General features: G+C 41.1%; 1 protein-coding gene across 1 annotated transcript; it reads right to left on the bottom strand.

Annotated features, from left to right (window-relative positions):
- Nucleotides 1–385: 385 nt before the first annotated feature.
- gnai1 (guanine nucleotide binding protein (G protein), alpha inhibiting activity polypeptide 1) lies at nt 386–15229 on the bottom strand. The gene is made up of 9 exons (XM_076875983.1): nt 14765–15229; nt 8813–8855; nt 6808–6949; nt 6332–6489; nt 4612–4740; nt 3212–3341; nt 2855–3008; nt 2026–2246; nt 386–1585 (listed from the first exon to the last, which is right to left on the bottom strand). Exons 1-8 carry the CDS (start codon nt 14880–14882, stop codon nt 2056–2058), a joined length of 1065 nt encoding a protein of 354 aa, XP_076732098.1. The 5' UTR covers nt 14883–15229; the 3' UTR covers nt 386–1585; nt 2026–2055.
- Nucleotides 15230–16843: the final 1614 nt, after the last annotated feature.

Here is a 16843-nt window from a genome sequence, read left to right as displayed (position 1 = left end):
CAACCCTACTGAAAGAAAGCTCTGTGGCAAGAAACAAATCAATTTAAATTAACTCCACCAATTCTGCCAAGAGTGGTCAACATCCGGCCAAGTGTGTGGTTGAGTTGCAAATTGCTAAGGGACTAAATTTGAGCCTATATGTATACATTTGATTGTTTTTTTTACAGTAATTAAAGATGTATGCTGTTTGATCATGTAAAAAGCCCCAACTTACCATGACATTCGTGCCCATGAATGTATGTAACCTTTGGTAGACTAGAAAAAAAGATGTTTTTAAATCATTTTAGTAACCCTGTAAACTTTAGTCATCAGGGGAAAAAAAAAAAAAAAAAAGAAAAGCCCCCAGATGTCAAAGAAAGTCATTATATACGATACAGCAGCCACATTGTTTGTAAATGGTTTTTATTAGCAAAATAAGGGAGATGAGTCTACAAAGATTCTCCTTCCACGGAGAACATACATACACTGACAGTTGTGGCAGTTTCTTTATATGAACAGATCCAGGATGACATTTTACATCACTCTCTTGCCAAAGTATTGCTGATCTATGATAACAGACCAGGCTTCCTTGACCATCACAGTTTCCAGGATCCTCAAGCAGTGTCTCTACTCTCAAAAATCATCATCAGCCAGGATCCAAGAACAGCGCCTGAATTTTAAAACATTTCAGACCTCATCCTCACCTTCATAATCTATTCTGAGATTTAGTTTCTCTTCTCAACACCAAATTCTCCATAGCCCCCCCCCCCCAAAAAATACATTAAAATATACAGTAAAATGTGCCTACTCTGGTCTTAGTACTTAAAACACTTAAGCATATTATAAGCTCAGTGCCTCAGCTAACCATTTTTTGAATGTTTGGGAAGAATGGATATTTTACAGATAGTTTAAAAACCAGGACCCCATATTTGTGGGGTAAATGTAACAATATAGATCGCAGTATTGTACTGTGTGATTGGCTGACGAGGCCTTCCATTGTCAGGGTGGGTGGGAATTAGGGGACCGTGGAGGCTACATGTTGGTCACAATGGAGACCCATGTACCTTATAAACTAGAGGTAAATCCTCCTGAAAGCTCAGTGGTGTGCACACAGAAGATAGCAGAGACACTAACATATGAAAACAGTTTACCTCTTAATGACTAGAACAATTCAGCAGGCAAAAGAACAAGCATTTGTACTACGACCGCAGTAAAAGGCATGCGAAGGCACAAGTACCAACAAACTGGACTCAAAGGTTGCACCCCTTTTCTTCCCTTTTGGTTGCGGGGAAGGGAGAAAAGAAGCATTTCCATCAACAGTGAAGTTTCATTTTCCAGAGACAGTGGCAGAAGGAACAGCAAAAAAAAAAAAAAGATCTTTCTCAAAAACAGAAAAACAAAAAAGATGAAAAGAATTTTGCAGTGACGCCTTTACAATGATACAAACATCCTACACAAATGTAACGCTAGTTCCAAAGGTTCCAAGACGAAAAACATAAATAAAGCTGTTAAAAGTGGCATATAGTACAGCACTGGTCCGTGACTGATTTTCCCCATTCTTCTCATCTTCCCCACTAAAGATGCACAATAAGCTGGCTCCACTGCCTGAGGACACAAGGGGAGAAATAAAGAAACATGAAAGACGAGTAGATGGAGGAGGGGTGGTGGTTTAAGGAGAGGCTTTGCAGACCTCGACCTTGCCGCTATCGTTTCACATGCATCTAAATTAAGCAGAAAATGAATTCAAGCCTTTGAAAATAAGACGGCACAAATTTGCACACATCATTGATTAAATGATGGATTATTTTCCTTCTTTATGCTCTGAATACTTATATTCTGGAAACAAAAATACACACACACACACACACACACTTATATAAAAGTAAGTTTTTAATCATCATGGAAAGATGTAGATATTCAAATAAGGCTCCAGTGGTTTACTCAACTCCCACTCCATCCTGGTGAGCACATAAGCAGTTGTATTCCTTATATGTGCCCTCATCCATGACACACGTGTGCACCACATGTGAGGGCTTACTTACCAATAATAATAATAATAAAAAAAGGTTGTCATCTTCAGAAGAGTCCACAGTCTTTCAGGTTGTTCTTGATAATGACGTCAGTAACAGCGTCAAAGACAAACTGCACGTTCTTGGTATCTGTGGCGCAGGTGAAGTGGGTGTAAATCTCCTTGGTGTCCTTCCTCTTGTTCAGGTCCTCAAACTGACACTGGATGTAGGCAGCTGCTTCCTCGTACGTGTTGGAGCCTGAGAAAGACGAGGAGGTGGAAGTGAAGTAGCCCGGGAAGTTACCATGTAAGGAAGGGACAGGGAAAGCGTAATTTTTGTACGGCGCTAGGAAATGAATAGCATGGCTGGGCTTTATCCTGCTAAGTGTGCTTCCTTTGTATGAAAAAAAGAAGAAGAAATAAATGGCTAAATTGTTATGCCAAATGCTGGTATGGCCCTACATCATGATCAGGACATCCCTAATGGCTATAATGCTTTGATAATCCACTAATTAGGATGCATTTGAATTATTGTGTATAAAAAGCAGAGATTGAAAAGAAAATTCGGCAGGTTTATGTAGACGAACATGCTGGGTTGAAGCAATAATTTGAGAAGGTTACTGGTGGTGGCCAACAAGTAGTCTGGCACATAGATGCTACACAAAAACAACATTTGGGTTAAGACTGATTACTGAGATTCAAAGATCGAGTGGTGGGCAGATTATCTCTTAGCTATAACTTTGTATTTAGCAGGAAAGTAAACAGTTTTAAAATCTGCCGTAAGACTTTGTTTTATAACAACACCAACTGAGGGTATCCTGAGCACAATGTGAATCGATGAAAAAGGCTTTTTACTGCCAGACTCACCAGCGTATTCTGGGTAGCAGATGGTAAGAGGGCTCTTCTTGATTTTCTCTTCAAACAGGTCCTTCTTATTGAGGAAGAGGATAATGGAGGTGTCTGTGAACCACTTGTTGTTGCAGATGCTGTCAAACAGCTTCATGCTCTCGTGCATTCGGTTCTGAGGAGAAAAAGGAAAGTGACGATGGGTCTTTGTGCTTCGCTCAGTGATCCACGAAGATGTCACGAGTGGAACCGATCCTTCGCTTCTACTTCTATGACCATTGTGATTATAATACGCAAAGACAAAGTTCCTGCTGTGTGTGAACATAGAGTGCCTGCTATTATGTCATGTTCTATGAGTCACACAGCTGAACCACTCACCATCTCTTCATCCTCAGCCAGCACCAAGTCATAATCACTGAGAGCCACGCAGAAGATGATGGCCGTCACACCCTCAAAGCAGTGGATCCACTTCTTCCTCTCAGACCGCTGACCTCCTACATCAAACATTCTGGGTTGAAGACAGGAGTGGGATCGTGTGAGCATGTTCCTCAGCATGACAGCTTACATTAGAGATAGTGCTTGTGAAATCCAGAGGTTTACAAAAAAAAATGACTACTATGGCGAGTAGTGATAAAAGTACAGAAAACAAATGACTTTGTGGTTATAAATGAAAGATGAACTTTAAAAACATTACTACAGAAAACACTGAGGCATACAACAAGTATAAACACAAAGAGAGATTGAGAATAACCAAGCCAGGCAACTCGTACTAGTTTCCTTTTCATGCAATATTACAGTGAATTACACATTCAACTTGCTAACTAAGCTAGCTTCATGAGACTAGTGTTATTTAACTCCACAGACATACCCTTATGGTAACATCTGGCTGACAAAACAAAACAAAAATAAAAAAAACAAAAAGACAGCTAAAGCCAAAATGCCAAGCTTGAGCCAGATGTGATGGTGGCTACTTCCATCTTTCATATACAGGCTATCAGAAAAGCACTTTTCTGGTTTTACTTGAGAGGGCAATGTAGGTACTTCAATTCGTGAACAGGACTATGATTTTCAATTAAGGCTCATCACAGATATCACTTTATATCTACAGTTTTTTCCACATTTTTAAGAAAATCAATCTGAGCATACATTACGTGAGACACCCTTGTGCACCGATGTACAAAAACACACAGCTGTAGTGCAATAAGAAATACCAAGGGAACCATTCAAGGCCTCATTTAGCTTCTGTAATAGCTCCTACTGGTGTATAAAACTGCACAAGTCCCATCTGGAAATACTTTAGTTTTAAAGATGGAACAGGAGGCGGGCTTTTGAAAGGAAATTAAACCATACTTGGTGTTCAGATTAAATTGGAAGCAAATTCAACCAGATGAGTACCTAAACTAAATAAATACTTTGTTCTTGAGAAAACCTGTAAACTCCGGCATTACATAAAGCAATATCTACTTTGGCTTTTGTAAGTGAAGTGTGCTTTTATGGAGCTAATTACAGCGATGTGACGCTGAATTGGCTAAAAACATTCCTGGTATCATGACATCACCAAACCTCCTGCGCTCACTTCCTGTCTGTGTACATTAAAAGAGGGTGACAACTGAGTCATCGCTGATGTGCGCAACACCTTCGCAGACTGTGTCACAACTTACAGCTGTGAATGCATAAAGGGAATTTCTTTTGGAGTGAATGAGTCAGTAACAGGAAGGAAAACTAATTAAGACATCTTGTAAAACACTCTGAGCCAGTTGTTACAACAAAATTCTCACTTGAAGTGCAGGTCCTTAAATGTGAAGTGCGTCTCAACAATGCCCGTGGTTTTCACTCGGGTCCTCAGGACATCCTGCTGAGTTGGGATGTAGGTGGCCTGGGATATCCTGTCCAAATCGTTCAAGTAGCTGAGAGAAGGACATAAAGAAAAGGACATGAGGAGGGGAGGGTTGGAGAAAATGGATCAAGGTCACCTGTCTCTGCTCCCAGTGCAGGGAGGTGAAAACCAGGTTAGATTCTATATTCTGGTCATAAAACTAGTCATTTTATGTACACATTTCAATACAGCCCTGTTTTACACATTTGAATTCAGTTTTTCAGTAGAGACAAAACAACAACAGCAAAAAAAGAGGAAGCTAGTGACAGTATAGAGCATTTGCCATTGTGTCTAAATTTAACAGTGGTTTTGTGGTTAGAGCTGTTGCCTCACAGCAAACAGGACCTTGGTTTTAATCTAAGTCCTGCTCTTTTTCAGTGGGGAGTGTACATTGTTTTCGCTGGTTGCGGGGTTCCCTTCTATGTGCTTTGATCCCTCCTACAGTCCTAACAACTTGCAGCTGAATTGGAAACTCCCTACGTGTGAGTGCGATTGTCTCTGTGCATTAGCCCTGTAATAAACCAGCCATCTGTCCAGGGTGCTGTCCCACATTTTGTCAAATAAAGTACCTGCTGGGATAGACTCTCATTACCTTGTATGGGAATAGCTCTGTACTGAAAATAGAAGGGTGGAATTCTATTTATTCTTTATCACTTCGAGTAGGTTTTTGCTTTCTCGACAAAATTCTTGGACATCAGTGCAAACAAAAACAACATTCTCTGCCGACTGTAGTGCTGCAACACATGTATGAAGATAGAACATTTTGCAAACAGAGTAGAAATATTTTTAATCTTTTAAAATATGCAATACCGTTAAGTATATTAGACAAACTAAACACACTTTGGATGCATTACGTTTTAAGTTGATACCTCAAGGTTACTGGTGATAATTTAAAAGGAAGAAGGGGGGATTAGTAACCTGTAGTTGTTAGCAGAAGCAAAGTAATCTCAATTTCATGCAGACAAGCCTGCTGTTTGTCCTGCAGGATATTATGTGGAGTGAAAAAAAAATAATTCAGAAAAGCCCCTGGACAGCAGGATAAGCGGAACCAATTAGAAAATGGACAACTGCTGCAATAAAACCTGCTGATGTTTGCTCTATAGAAGCAAAACAAGGTAGATGGCTTTCCAACCCTGAAAAATAATAAAAGGAAAAAAAAAAAAAGCTGTCTTGTGATAGAATTTGTTGAAGTGCCAGGGGCAATATATGCTAGGTTCCAACTAGTAAAGACATGTTCAGCTACAGAAATTTCTTTTTTTTTTTTTTACTGAGTTTTTAAAATCTTTAAGCATGTGCTAAATGTTCCTGTGCTGAAGGAGAAGGTCAAAGATTAAATAGTCTTTGCAGCCATCGCTCTTCAGGCACGGTAGAGGAAAGTAAATATTGACAGATTAAAAGTCCAGACACATCAGCCATACAAGTAGCTCTCTGAGTATGGTTGAAGGTTGGGGCAGCGTGTGTCTGGCTTCTGTGTTTACAGTGGAAACGCGCTCATTTTGGGCTCCTGGTCATCGGACATGAAAGACTTTGTCATCGCCCGTCTTTTCTGCCGATGACTCACGGCTGTGGTGAACCCGGCGATTATTAACGTGGTTGCTTATGTGTTGGACTGCGTGACTCACTATGCTGCCGAGTCGTTGAGCTGATATTCGCGGGAGCGGCTGAAGCAGGCTTGAACACCTCCGTCCTTCCAGAGTCGCTTGATGACACCGGCCAGCTCAGCTGTCATGAAGCCTTCCTCTGCTGAGCCCGCCAGCACAAACAGTTGCCGTGCATCATCCTGAGAGAGGAGTCGGGGTGGTGTCAATATCATAAATCAGCCATCTCAGTCATTACACCACCATTGTGATTCACATGAGCTATCAAGCTAAAACACCAGTCACATTTTAAATACATCGCAGGGAAAGCTACAAATTAAAAGACCCAAATAAATGACCCTACTATTTTTATAATGTTATGTTGAAGGGCGTGTAAGCAGACTATTGTTCCTATTGACAGTGATCACTTAATGTAACTACCTGCTTGTTTCCCCAACACCACAAATTTACTTTGGGTTTCTACTCTAAACAGACCAAATTACAATCTTCTCTCTACTCACAGCTCTTGCTGGGTCACCGAAGTCGATCTTGAGGCGCCCCATGGCTCTGATGATGGCGATTATGGACTGGATAGTGTTGCTGTAGACCACAGCCTTGTACTGCTTGCATTCCTCTTCTGAGTAGCCTGCCTCATGGATGATCCTGTAGAGAAGGGGGGGGGTACTGGTTAGCAGTGGGCCTAACCAATTCTTCCTGCTGAATGATGTACAATTTTTTTTTAATCATTTTTAGAAATCCTTCTTCCTCTTTAGCTCAAATTTAGTATCACTTAGAAAAAAAAAAAATCCCCATCTGCACAAATACTGCCTGGCCACAGTGGCCCTGAACTCTTTGCTCCTCATTTCTGGCTGCAGGAATTATTATCCAGGGAAAAGAAGCTTTTATTCACCCTCTTATAGTTGCACTCAGTGTTGGTTACTAGACAAAAGCATCAGCTGAATTCATGCTACGTAAAAATAATATCTTGAAGTTCTTTCAGTTTATTTCGCACAAAAATTCTGAATAGAGCTTTGGTTTTGCTGCTCAGAAGGAAAGGCTTTATGCCATACTTCTGGCAGTCTGCAAAGCCACCTAAAAGCCCCAAACCAACAATGCGTCAGTCAGTCTTTCGGCAAATTCCATCTTCCTTACACCATCGCTGGCTTTCAGCCCTGAGTCCATCTTTTGCTCCTGAAGATGGGAGCTCTTTTAATGTTGGTTAACTTAAAGTGCCCATTTTCACTGAAACACGTCACCCACTGGAATCAGGTGGCTCCAGTGTTTTGGTCTGTTTTTGAAGTGCTTAAAAACATGATAGTGCAGATGTAAGCCACAAGCAGAAAGATTAATCTGCCTTTTATTTTCTTAAATATCATTTTATTATTATCATCATTTTGTCTATAAAATAATAGAAAATCGTTAAAAATGATAATCGTCATTTCCTAAAGCATTTTTTTGGTTTTGCAGATTAACCCACCAAACCCTCACAAATTGGAGCTGAACCTCGAACAAAACCCAGAGAAGAATGGTGGTTGCTGAACCATGAAAAATACAAACCAATGGTATTACAGCATTGACGTCTAAGCACAGAAAAGGTTCATAACATCCTTAACTGCGTGATGGTGGTCACATCTACTCATTATAGTTTAGATATTATATTCTGACTGTATCGTTAAGCATGATCTTTGTTAAAGAGTGCAGGTCGGGGGAGACAGAGACGCCGATCACATTGGGACTGACTGAAACTGACGCTGGCTTCAAAATAACTGCCTGGTTGCATTACAAAGAATGCTTCAGTGGCAAGACTTGCTCCTAGAAGGCTTTAATTTAACTAATCAAATGACTAAAGAGCCTTCAGCCAGTTATTTGAACTGTTCCAGCTTTACTTATCAGATGATGATAAGATGATGTAATTATTCATTTTGTCTTTTAACTGAATTTCTTTAGACCAGCTACAAACACACAATTCAGCTCTATTAACACTACACTAAACATAATGTAAACACTTTCCTTAAATCACTGTTTAAATCTGTCTGGGGACTGAATGATGATCTCTTGCTTGTCAATAACAAATAAAGTAATATTACAGTAGGACAGGTGCTGTAAAAAAAACAAAACAAAACAAAAAAAAAAACAAAAAACCCAAAAAAACTGTACAAATATATTGTGCTTCTGAGATGTGGATGGCTGGTGATTGACGATGCAGCCATAAACATTTATCAAAAATGTATTTCATATGCAGGACATTCGCACGCACGCATGCACTGATGTATGCTGCTGTGTTGTTTCCATGACCATTATGCATGACACCTGTTTGTACTGCAACTTGCAGGGCGTATTACCACCCATAGAGACTATGATGGGTGTTTGACACTGTTTAGCTGAGGAAAATGAATACTCTTCCAGTGTGTAATCTAGTGTGGTGTCAGTTGTGCATCTCATCAGAGAAGCCAGTGGAAGAAGAAAAAATAGAAGCGAGAATGGAGTTCATTTTGCTCGTTCAGTACAGGAGAGAAATGTACTCACTTCATCTGCTTGACAATTGTGCTTTTCCCTGATTCGCCAGCACCTGGAAAAGACAAAACATAAATAAATAAATACAAAAGTGGACTTTACTTGAATATATCTGAAACCAACCCTTATATTAACCAGCCCACGAAAGTCTATGCCTTTACACGAGGATTCAGTGCGACCAAACAGCATGACGGGAAACCGTGAAAACGCAATCTGATACACGATCACGTCAACCAAAGGACAACTCCTAAACAACACTGTGATTGTATGAGTGCGCTTTGAGGTCTGTGCATGACTTTAGCGTTTAGGTTAAAGATTCTCTCTCAGCTCCGGGCAGTTACAGCCTCTAATACCCTGATTCTTAAATCCCCAAAAATGGGACTGAATCTGTTGCTCTGTAAGCTGAATGCTCGCCTGGGATTTCTATCAGCATTTTGTTCACTTGGTATGAAGGCCGTGGGCGCATAACTAATGATAAGGAATTATTGACAGCAGCAGTGAGGTGCCTTTTCAGGATGGCAAGACACTAGGCGCTGACCACTAATCAGATTGACGTCAGTTTCCTTGATTGATGAGACAATACTAGTGGTGGAGTAGCGGGTGCTCATGAAGAGAATGCAACCGTCGGCATGGCTTTTGTGGATCTCGAAAACCTCACAGTGTCATGATGACTCCTCTCGTTATTTCTGAGCCACAGTCACCTGAAGAGACCATGTGGCTCTGTGTGGGTCACATGTGGGTTTTGACTGCAAGTCCACTACCTATAACACATCCTTCTGCTCCCTTTCCTCTACCACACCAGTCCAGTGGGTGCGCCCTTTTACTGATATTTCTCTTTCACCGATAAAAGCCCATATGCGATATCTTTACAAACCACATTCATTAGACTTGCGTGCTCTAATGGGTATTACCATAAACTACATCAGAACTGCTAATGCACAATCAATGTCCTCATATTACATATATATAGTGAAGCAATTGGCCACTTCTTGTTGACGTAACACTCCTCTGCCAGTAGGGAAGGTGTTCCTAACCACTAAAGCGTGGCCATTCCCCCAAGTAAACACCCACAGCTCCTCTCTGTCAGCCCTAGAAACAGAATAAGAGGAAGTGGAATCATATCATGAAATCTACCACTATCTTTTACCTCGTGATGGAGTCAGCAGGGACAACATGGTGTGCTCTTGCATAATAAATCACCCACTTAATCTAGTTCCACTTTCTTTGTGATTGCAAAAACAAAACGACGAAGAAGAAGAAGAAAAAAGGGACATATTGCATTTTTTAGTGCCACTTCTTGTCCAGCCTGCCTTATGCAGTAAGACAGCATTATTTATAAAAACAAAATAAATACGTGTGTGTGTGTGTGTGTGTGTATACACACACACACACACACACACACACACATATACATACACACACACACTTACTGCAGTATACACAGCTTGTGACTGCATTCCTGCGAACTTTCCTTCAGTAACAGCTGCATGCTGGCAGAGCACTGGCACTTCACCTTCAGTATAATTGGACGAAATTCACCTGAGGACACATTATTTTAATTACGTGTCACCACTCGGGTGCTGGAGCGCCCCTGAGGGGGTTGACGGTGCAGTGGCAGCTCCCCGTGCTCCGAGGCCAAAACACTCGGCTGTGTGAAGCCCTGCAGGACTTGCGCACAGACGGTGCAACCGCTGTTGCCTGAGGATGGCTTGCTGGTGAGCTGGCACAGTTGCACCCCTCGGCCTGCCCAAGACCCATTTTGACAATGTCGCTGGGAGTACTTTCCTACAGAAAGGTTGCACTAAGCATGAAATAGTTCAGAGCTGAGAAGAATCAGTTAATTAAAATCAGCAATTACTGATCATTCGGGATTAAGAATGACCATATTTCGGTACCCTTTTAGAGGGATTCCTTCATATTCAAGACGACAAATTATCAGTGACTCTTGAGCGAACTGTTGCTTAAATTCAGTGCAAATCACGAGAAGAACTTTCTTTATTATTACACCAAAGAAAGTTTAAAAAAGACATCTATGAAACATAAGCCACGTGTTTATACAAGTGAATTGACCCTGGTGTCTCAACAGCGACATAATCAGGGTGTGGCTTTCGTCAAAGTCTCACTATTTGAGGAACATAGAGAGAAAGTCGAACCGACTCGCTCTCTCCTTCACTCACACACACAGACCTTTAAGGGTTACTTTAGAACCACGGGCCTGACCTATCGCTCTTCATGCAGAGTCATGTTACACGCCCACAGCTTTGATACACCCACCCTAAAACAGCTAGAGTCAGAACCACTGGAGCAGCTGGTTTCTGTTTCTAGTGGTTCAAACTATTTTAGGAAAATTCGAGCAAACCCTTGCAGTGAAAATTGTGGTTTTCTTCCCCCCCTCTCTACTTCTTCCACTGAGAACAGAGCCGTTTCTATCTACTGACCGCAAACACATCTTCCCTCCTGGACCCTAGTTGGTCCTTTCCTCAAGTAGGGAGATGGGGAGGATATTTTAGAAGAATGTGATTAAAACGGCTGCCGTGGCCGGGCTGTCTCATTTATAGATTAACCATATGTTGCTGATAAATGTTGTGGAGAATGAGTAATGCGATACATGCAAACCAAAATTGCAGTTAGTAAAAATTCTCTTCATTCGTGCTGGCTTTGGGCTCGGATCGATGGCATGAAGATAAATTTGTGTGGGTCATGGGGTTTAAGCAGTTCAGGGGCTCAAGGAGAGCTTATGAAGTTTGGCACAATGTGCTAAACACATTAGTGATGCCACATTAGCAGCAGGAGCCCAACACCACGGAACCCTTCCCTCTTTTAGTTTTCCACTCTTATTCAGCTGCACGCATGCTTCTTCCTCTTTTACATTCTCCCAGTCTCCTATAGTCATTTTCTCTTTATGATTTAATGTTCCTCTCACTCACTATCCAATTCCTCTTTTCCGCCCCCCTCCCCTCCTTCTCCCCCTTTCGGGGATTTAAGTATGAGTCACTTGTGAAGGATTCCAGGAGCCTCGGAGAGGTGCTACCCGCCGCGGGAAACGACCACGCTAAATCACAGAGATCGATCTGCCAAAAAAGAAAAATCGACAACTAAAAGATTGCTTACCACACGCACGCTGGCACAGACTGACCCATTCGATGTCTAATGTGCTTACAGCAATAAAAGAGTTATTTAACTACTTTGTCATCTCTGTTTACTGTGAGATGGGGGCCATCTTCAAGCCATCTTGCAAAACTGGTTTTATAATTAGTAAAAGAACAAAAACACGGGGGGAAAAATTGAAAGAGAGACCGATGACACGAGTCAGAAAAAGCCCGAGGTGTATTAATAAAATCTTCCCACAGTTGCGCGACAGCTATAGAACGAGTAATTAGGCTGAGGAGATTGTAATCTATTTTAGCATGTAGATATGAATAGTAGGATAATTGGGTCCTGGAGATGATGGAAATAAAATGAGAGCCATATTAAGACTAGAGCTAAATGAAAAATATGTTTCGCAGAAAAGACCACATTTCCTCACTCTGCGAGAGACACCTGAGCCTGCCAGCTGGTTTGGACTTGACGCCCTACAAAGATTCAAATCTTTTTTTTCATGCAAATTGAGTTTTGCTTTTTTACGTCAAGGCAATTATTCTTTGCTGCTGACAGGGAGAGACCATGAGCCTGTAATTAACATTTAGGACAGCGCTTGAAAACCAGGTGGTCATCACACCAAATTGTGGCCAAACTGTGGCCAAACTGTGGCCACCTGTTGTATACAAATATCTCGACACCGGGTTGAGGTCACCACCACAAGCTGCACAAAAGATTTAATGTTCTTTGAGTGCATCCAGAGGTACACAACAGCATCCCTGAATACACTGTTGACAGGGTGTGTTTAGAGAAAAGTATACTCATGAGTGGCTTGCAAATCACCAGCCTCAAGTCTACTCAGTGACTGTTTTTCTGCAAAGTAAACAATTCAAAAGCCCGACTCGGGTCCCCGTGCTTCACCGCACCGCAGCTTTTTTCATTTTTAATGCTCTCGTCATTAGCACTGTTCTCGTCTTACAGGTCCTCTTTTTCTTTTCTCCTGGCATCTCAAACTCTGTGTGTGTGTGTCACTTCAGGCAGGAACCTGAAGAGGCCGAGCGGGTTACCTGGCTACCACACTGAATGGATCAAACACAGATGACAGGCGATGGAGCCAAAGCAGCCACGAGTGGCGCCACGCGACCTATTCTATCAGAAACTGAGAAGTGCAAAAGTAGTGCCACATGTTTTTGTGTATGATACATGTTTAAAAAAATTAAAAAAAAAACTAAACTAAAACTAATATTCTTCCCTACAGCGACATAGCAGAAACTTGACCTTACTTGCTTGCTTTTACTCAGCAAGCCCCATCTGGCCTCCAAACACCGAAGGAATGCAACTGATCTGTAATGGGAAAATATGCACCTACTTGTACAAACAAAACCATACCCTAGTAAAAGCCAATTGTGTCCCATCAAGTTTTACACACACACACACACACACACACACACACACACACACACACACACACACACACACACACACACACACAGTTATCTTCATTCAAAAATTAAAAGTAATGGTAGAAAATCTGCTTCTGAATTGTGTGTGCCTTCTGTTAGGTATTTGCCTGCTACTGGCATTTCCCTCAGACTTTGTGTCCTGCTAACCCACATACCACATGTGTGCATGTCAACACTTCCCAAAGTGAGCCACCTAAAAAGGGTTGATGGAAAAGTTTTTCACCTGTGGTCTTTGTTTACAAGCAAAACAGTGCTTCCCCACATCTCAGCAACACTTTTAATCTACACACACGTCTAGCTACTAAATGGAAACCGTTCACATAATGGTACATGCAGGGTTGTCAGATGGAGCTAGGAAATGACAAAACACATGAAATAAACGCAACAAATCATAATTATGAAGTGTAATAGTTATCAGTGGGTGTGCTGTGCCATTTAAATTACATCTCTGAGGTCAGTGGCAATTTAACACAGCAACAGCATATACTAGGTGGATTCGGGTACACAAATGAAGATCAATCAAAAATGATCACTGCAAAGAAGTGGCATGAGGCCACTATATCTACATCAGCATCTAACTTCATACAACTTCGGTTGTAAGTTGATCGGTTACAGCTTTGTTTAAATGAGTTCTGCTAATGTTTATGTGGCTTCTCCTAACTGAATCAGCCTTTATTCTGGCCTCTTGATTACTGTAATTTTCTGCATTTGTTGCACAAGCTGTGTGCCTATTGCTTGCAACACGCCTGCTTACGTCTTCAGATGAGAACAAGGAAACAGTGTTATAAAATAGGAAACAATAGGAATTTAACCTATAACGTCCTGAAACGAATTAAGTAAAAAAAAAAAACAAAAAAAAAAAACAGTTTTCAGTCACTGACTCAGGCCTGGGCCCCTAATGAGCCAAAGGCCTATTTTCACTGCACTGAACCGGACCAGACGAGAGGAAATGTGCCATTGTTGAAAGGATTTAGTCAATAAATTCTCCACGGAGACGGGCTGAAAGAATTAACGCCAACAGCTGGCAAAACAAAGAAAGAAAAATCTGCCATGCATGTGTAACCAAACTACAAAACTAACCCCTTAAAAAGCCAAATAAACGCAAAATGACATATCACTGGTATTTCGGCCACACTGGTGTCGTTTTTCCTTTTAAAAGGACAGGTTGTGTTACAAGTGAGAAGATTGGACGCTTAACTGTAGCTAGCAAGGAGGAGGGGTGTAAGCTAGCGATGCGGAAACTCAGCAACACTTCACAACTAATGTAATCTAACACAACCCCAACACTGACCATTAACCAGGGTGGTTAACGTGGGTTTCACAGCAGGGTGTGTTCCCAACCGTATCCTTTGAACTAGCAGTTCTGCGGGCGAACACACAGCGAAGTTCGTTCACCGCCCCCCTCCACCCCAATCTTCCTTACCGAGCAGCAGAAGCTTGACCTCCCTGGCTGCCTTCTCCCCGTCGTCCCGCAGATTTCTGTCGATCATTTTACTGCGCTCCACCGCAGCCTTGTCCTCGGTACTCAGTGTGCATCCCATCCTCGACTGTGTCCTTTAGACCCAGCTGGTGTCAAAGAATGTCTAAAATATCATATATACCCACATTAATTGGTTAATGCTGCCTTCACCCCGTACACACGCCCTTTTTTTAAATGACTGGCAATCGAGCTCTTCAGGGGGAAAGGGAAAGCGATTCGACTTTTCTTAAAAAAAAAACAAACAGCAACAACTCAGTTTTTCTTCACCCGACTGAAATGTCCTCAGGTTGAAATCCGAGGGAAAGCTATTTCGACAGCGAAACAATTCCTTGCTGATGTCTCTCCCACCCGTTCGCCTCCATTCGTTGCAGCGCTTAGTACTGTGTGTGCAGTTGCGGGTGGTGCGCGCTGTACTGTGTTCCGAAAGCAGCAACGGAATCAACACTTCCGGCTTAATTTTCCACAATAAAAGAAACACCTTTAAACTGCATACAAAATCCCTTAAAATAAGCTTTATGCTATACTTTTACATATTCCGTGCATCGAAAATCAATCATTATATATTTTTACAAGATTTTCTTTCTTTTAATCATTTCATTATTATTTTCTTTTAGCAAGAATAAATGTCAAGCGATTCGTATGAAACTTTTATTTTGAAGGCAATCACCGTCAACTGGAAATGTGATCAATTGAAAAGCATTCCCATAGCACACCCATAGCTTACAACTGCTTGCCCAAATAATTTTATTTTTTTTCTAACTTAAAACTATTATTTTGATTAACAGTATACAACATTTTTATTTCACCATATGTGAAAAATATAATTTTTTTTAAATAACCATGACATGTTTACAGTACTATGCAGTGTTTCACTTTAGTTCAATATTTCACCACATCTGCTTAGACTTATTGCAACTGGTTAGGCTACATAACAAGCATGTATTGCTCCCATGGGAACTACACCTCTTACCATAGCAGTCCCATCCCCCACCCATTCACAGCCGGTCACAACCATTGTTTGTGGCTTAAATAATTTAGCCTGGCAGACAAAGTCTGAGCATTCAAAGTAAGCAATGCACTTTTGTGCACACATTCCTGCGGAGCAAACGTCATTTCGTTGCCTTTCTGTACAACTTTTATTTACAAATGTGACTTTTTACGAGTACATGCAAATATACAACACTGACCTTTCTATTTTAGTCCTGTTTAATGTGGAGATTGGTTATGCAGCTCATCTCCTGCATACAGTTTGCTAGTAGATTTTAGGTTGTACACCCTAAGCAGTACTACCACTAGTACTACTAAAAGCTGATATAATTTTATACAAGAAAACAAAGTTATATGGATGTAATGAAAGAGGACAGAAGACTGGTGTGACAGAGGAGGTGCTGGGGATAGGGTGAGATGGAGGCAGATGATCCACTTTTGTGACCCCTAAAGGGAGAATTTGAAAGAAAAAGACTTAAAAAAAAAAGTAACCTATAAAATACTGTATGGCTGTGGTGCATTCATATTCTTCGAAAACATGATGACTAGACATAGTGAAGATATATACCTCAGTTTTTAAAAAAGAAGAAGTTATAAAATACTTTCCCGGGTTTTACTTGCAGCTATAAGCACTGTATCTATTTTTTTTCTCTTCGTTTAACAAATCCTGTAACTTTCTGTGCTTAAAATAGCTGAAAATGTTCCAAAACTACTTGAAATTATCATCAAAATATGAAGAAAGTACAACTTTGAACACATTTACTGTAAAGCATTACCAGTTTGTACCACGGGATGGTGCAACAAGTCAATGTAATGTGTGTCTAACCAGCCAAATGAAAAAAAAGCATTGTTAATTAACACCGGTGTACCCCACCTCATGTCACCTTATGAGACTAGGGAACCCGTCCCAACAGACACACCCAGTCCTGAACTGCCCTGAAGAAGATGATGGATAAATGGATGGACTTTTAAAATGTTTGACTGTTCCAGATTAAAAAAACAAACAAACAAACAAATTTGCTTGTAGGTGTAAGG

The sequence above is a fragment of the Maylandia zebra genome, linkage group LG17, assembly GCF_041146795.1.
Source record: "Maylandia zebra isolate NMK-2024a linkage group LG17, Mzebra_GT3a, whole genome shotgun sequence".
NCBI lineage: Eukaryota > Metazoa > Chordata > Actinopteri > Cichliformes > Cichlidae > Maylandia > Maylandia zebra.
The sequence above is the reverse complement of the archived record's forward strand: the minus strand, read 5'-3'. Positions and strand labels throughout refer to the sequence as shown.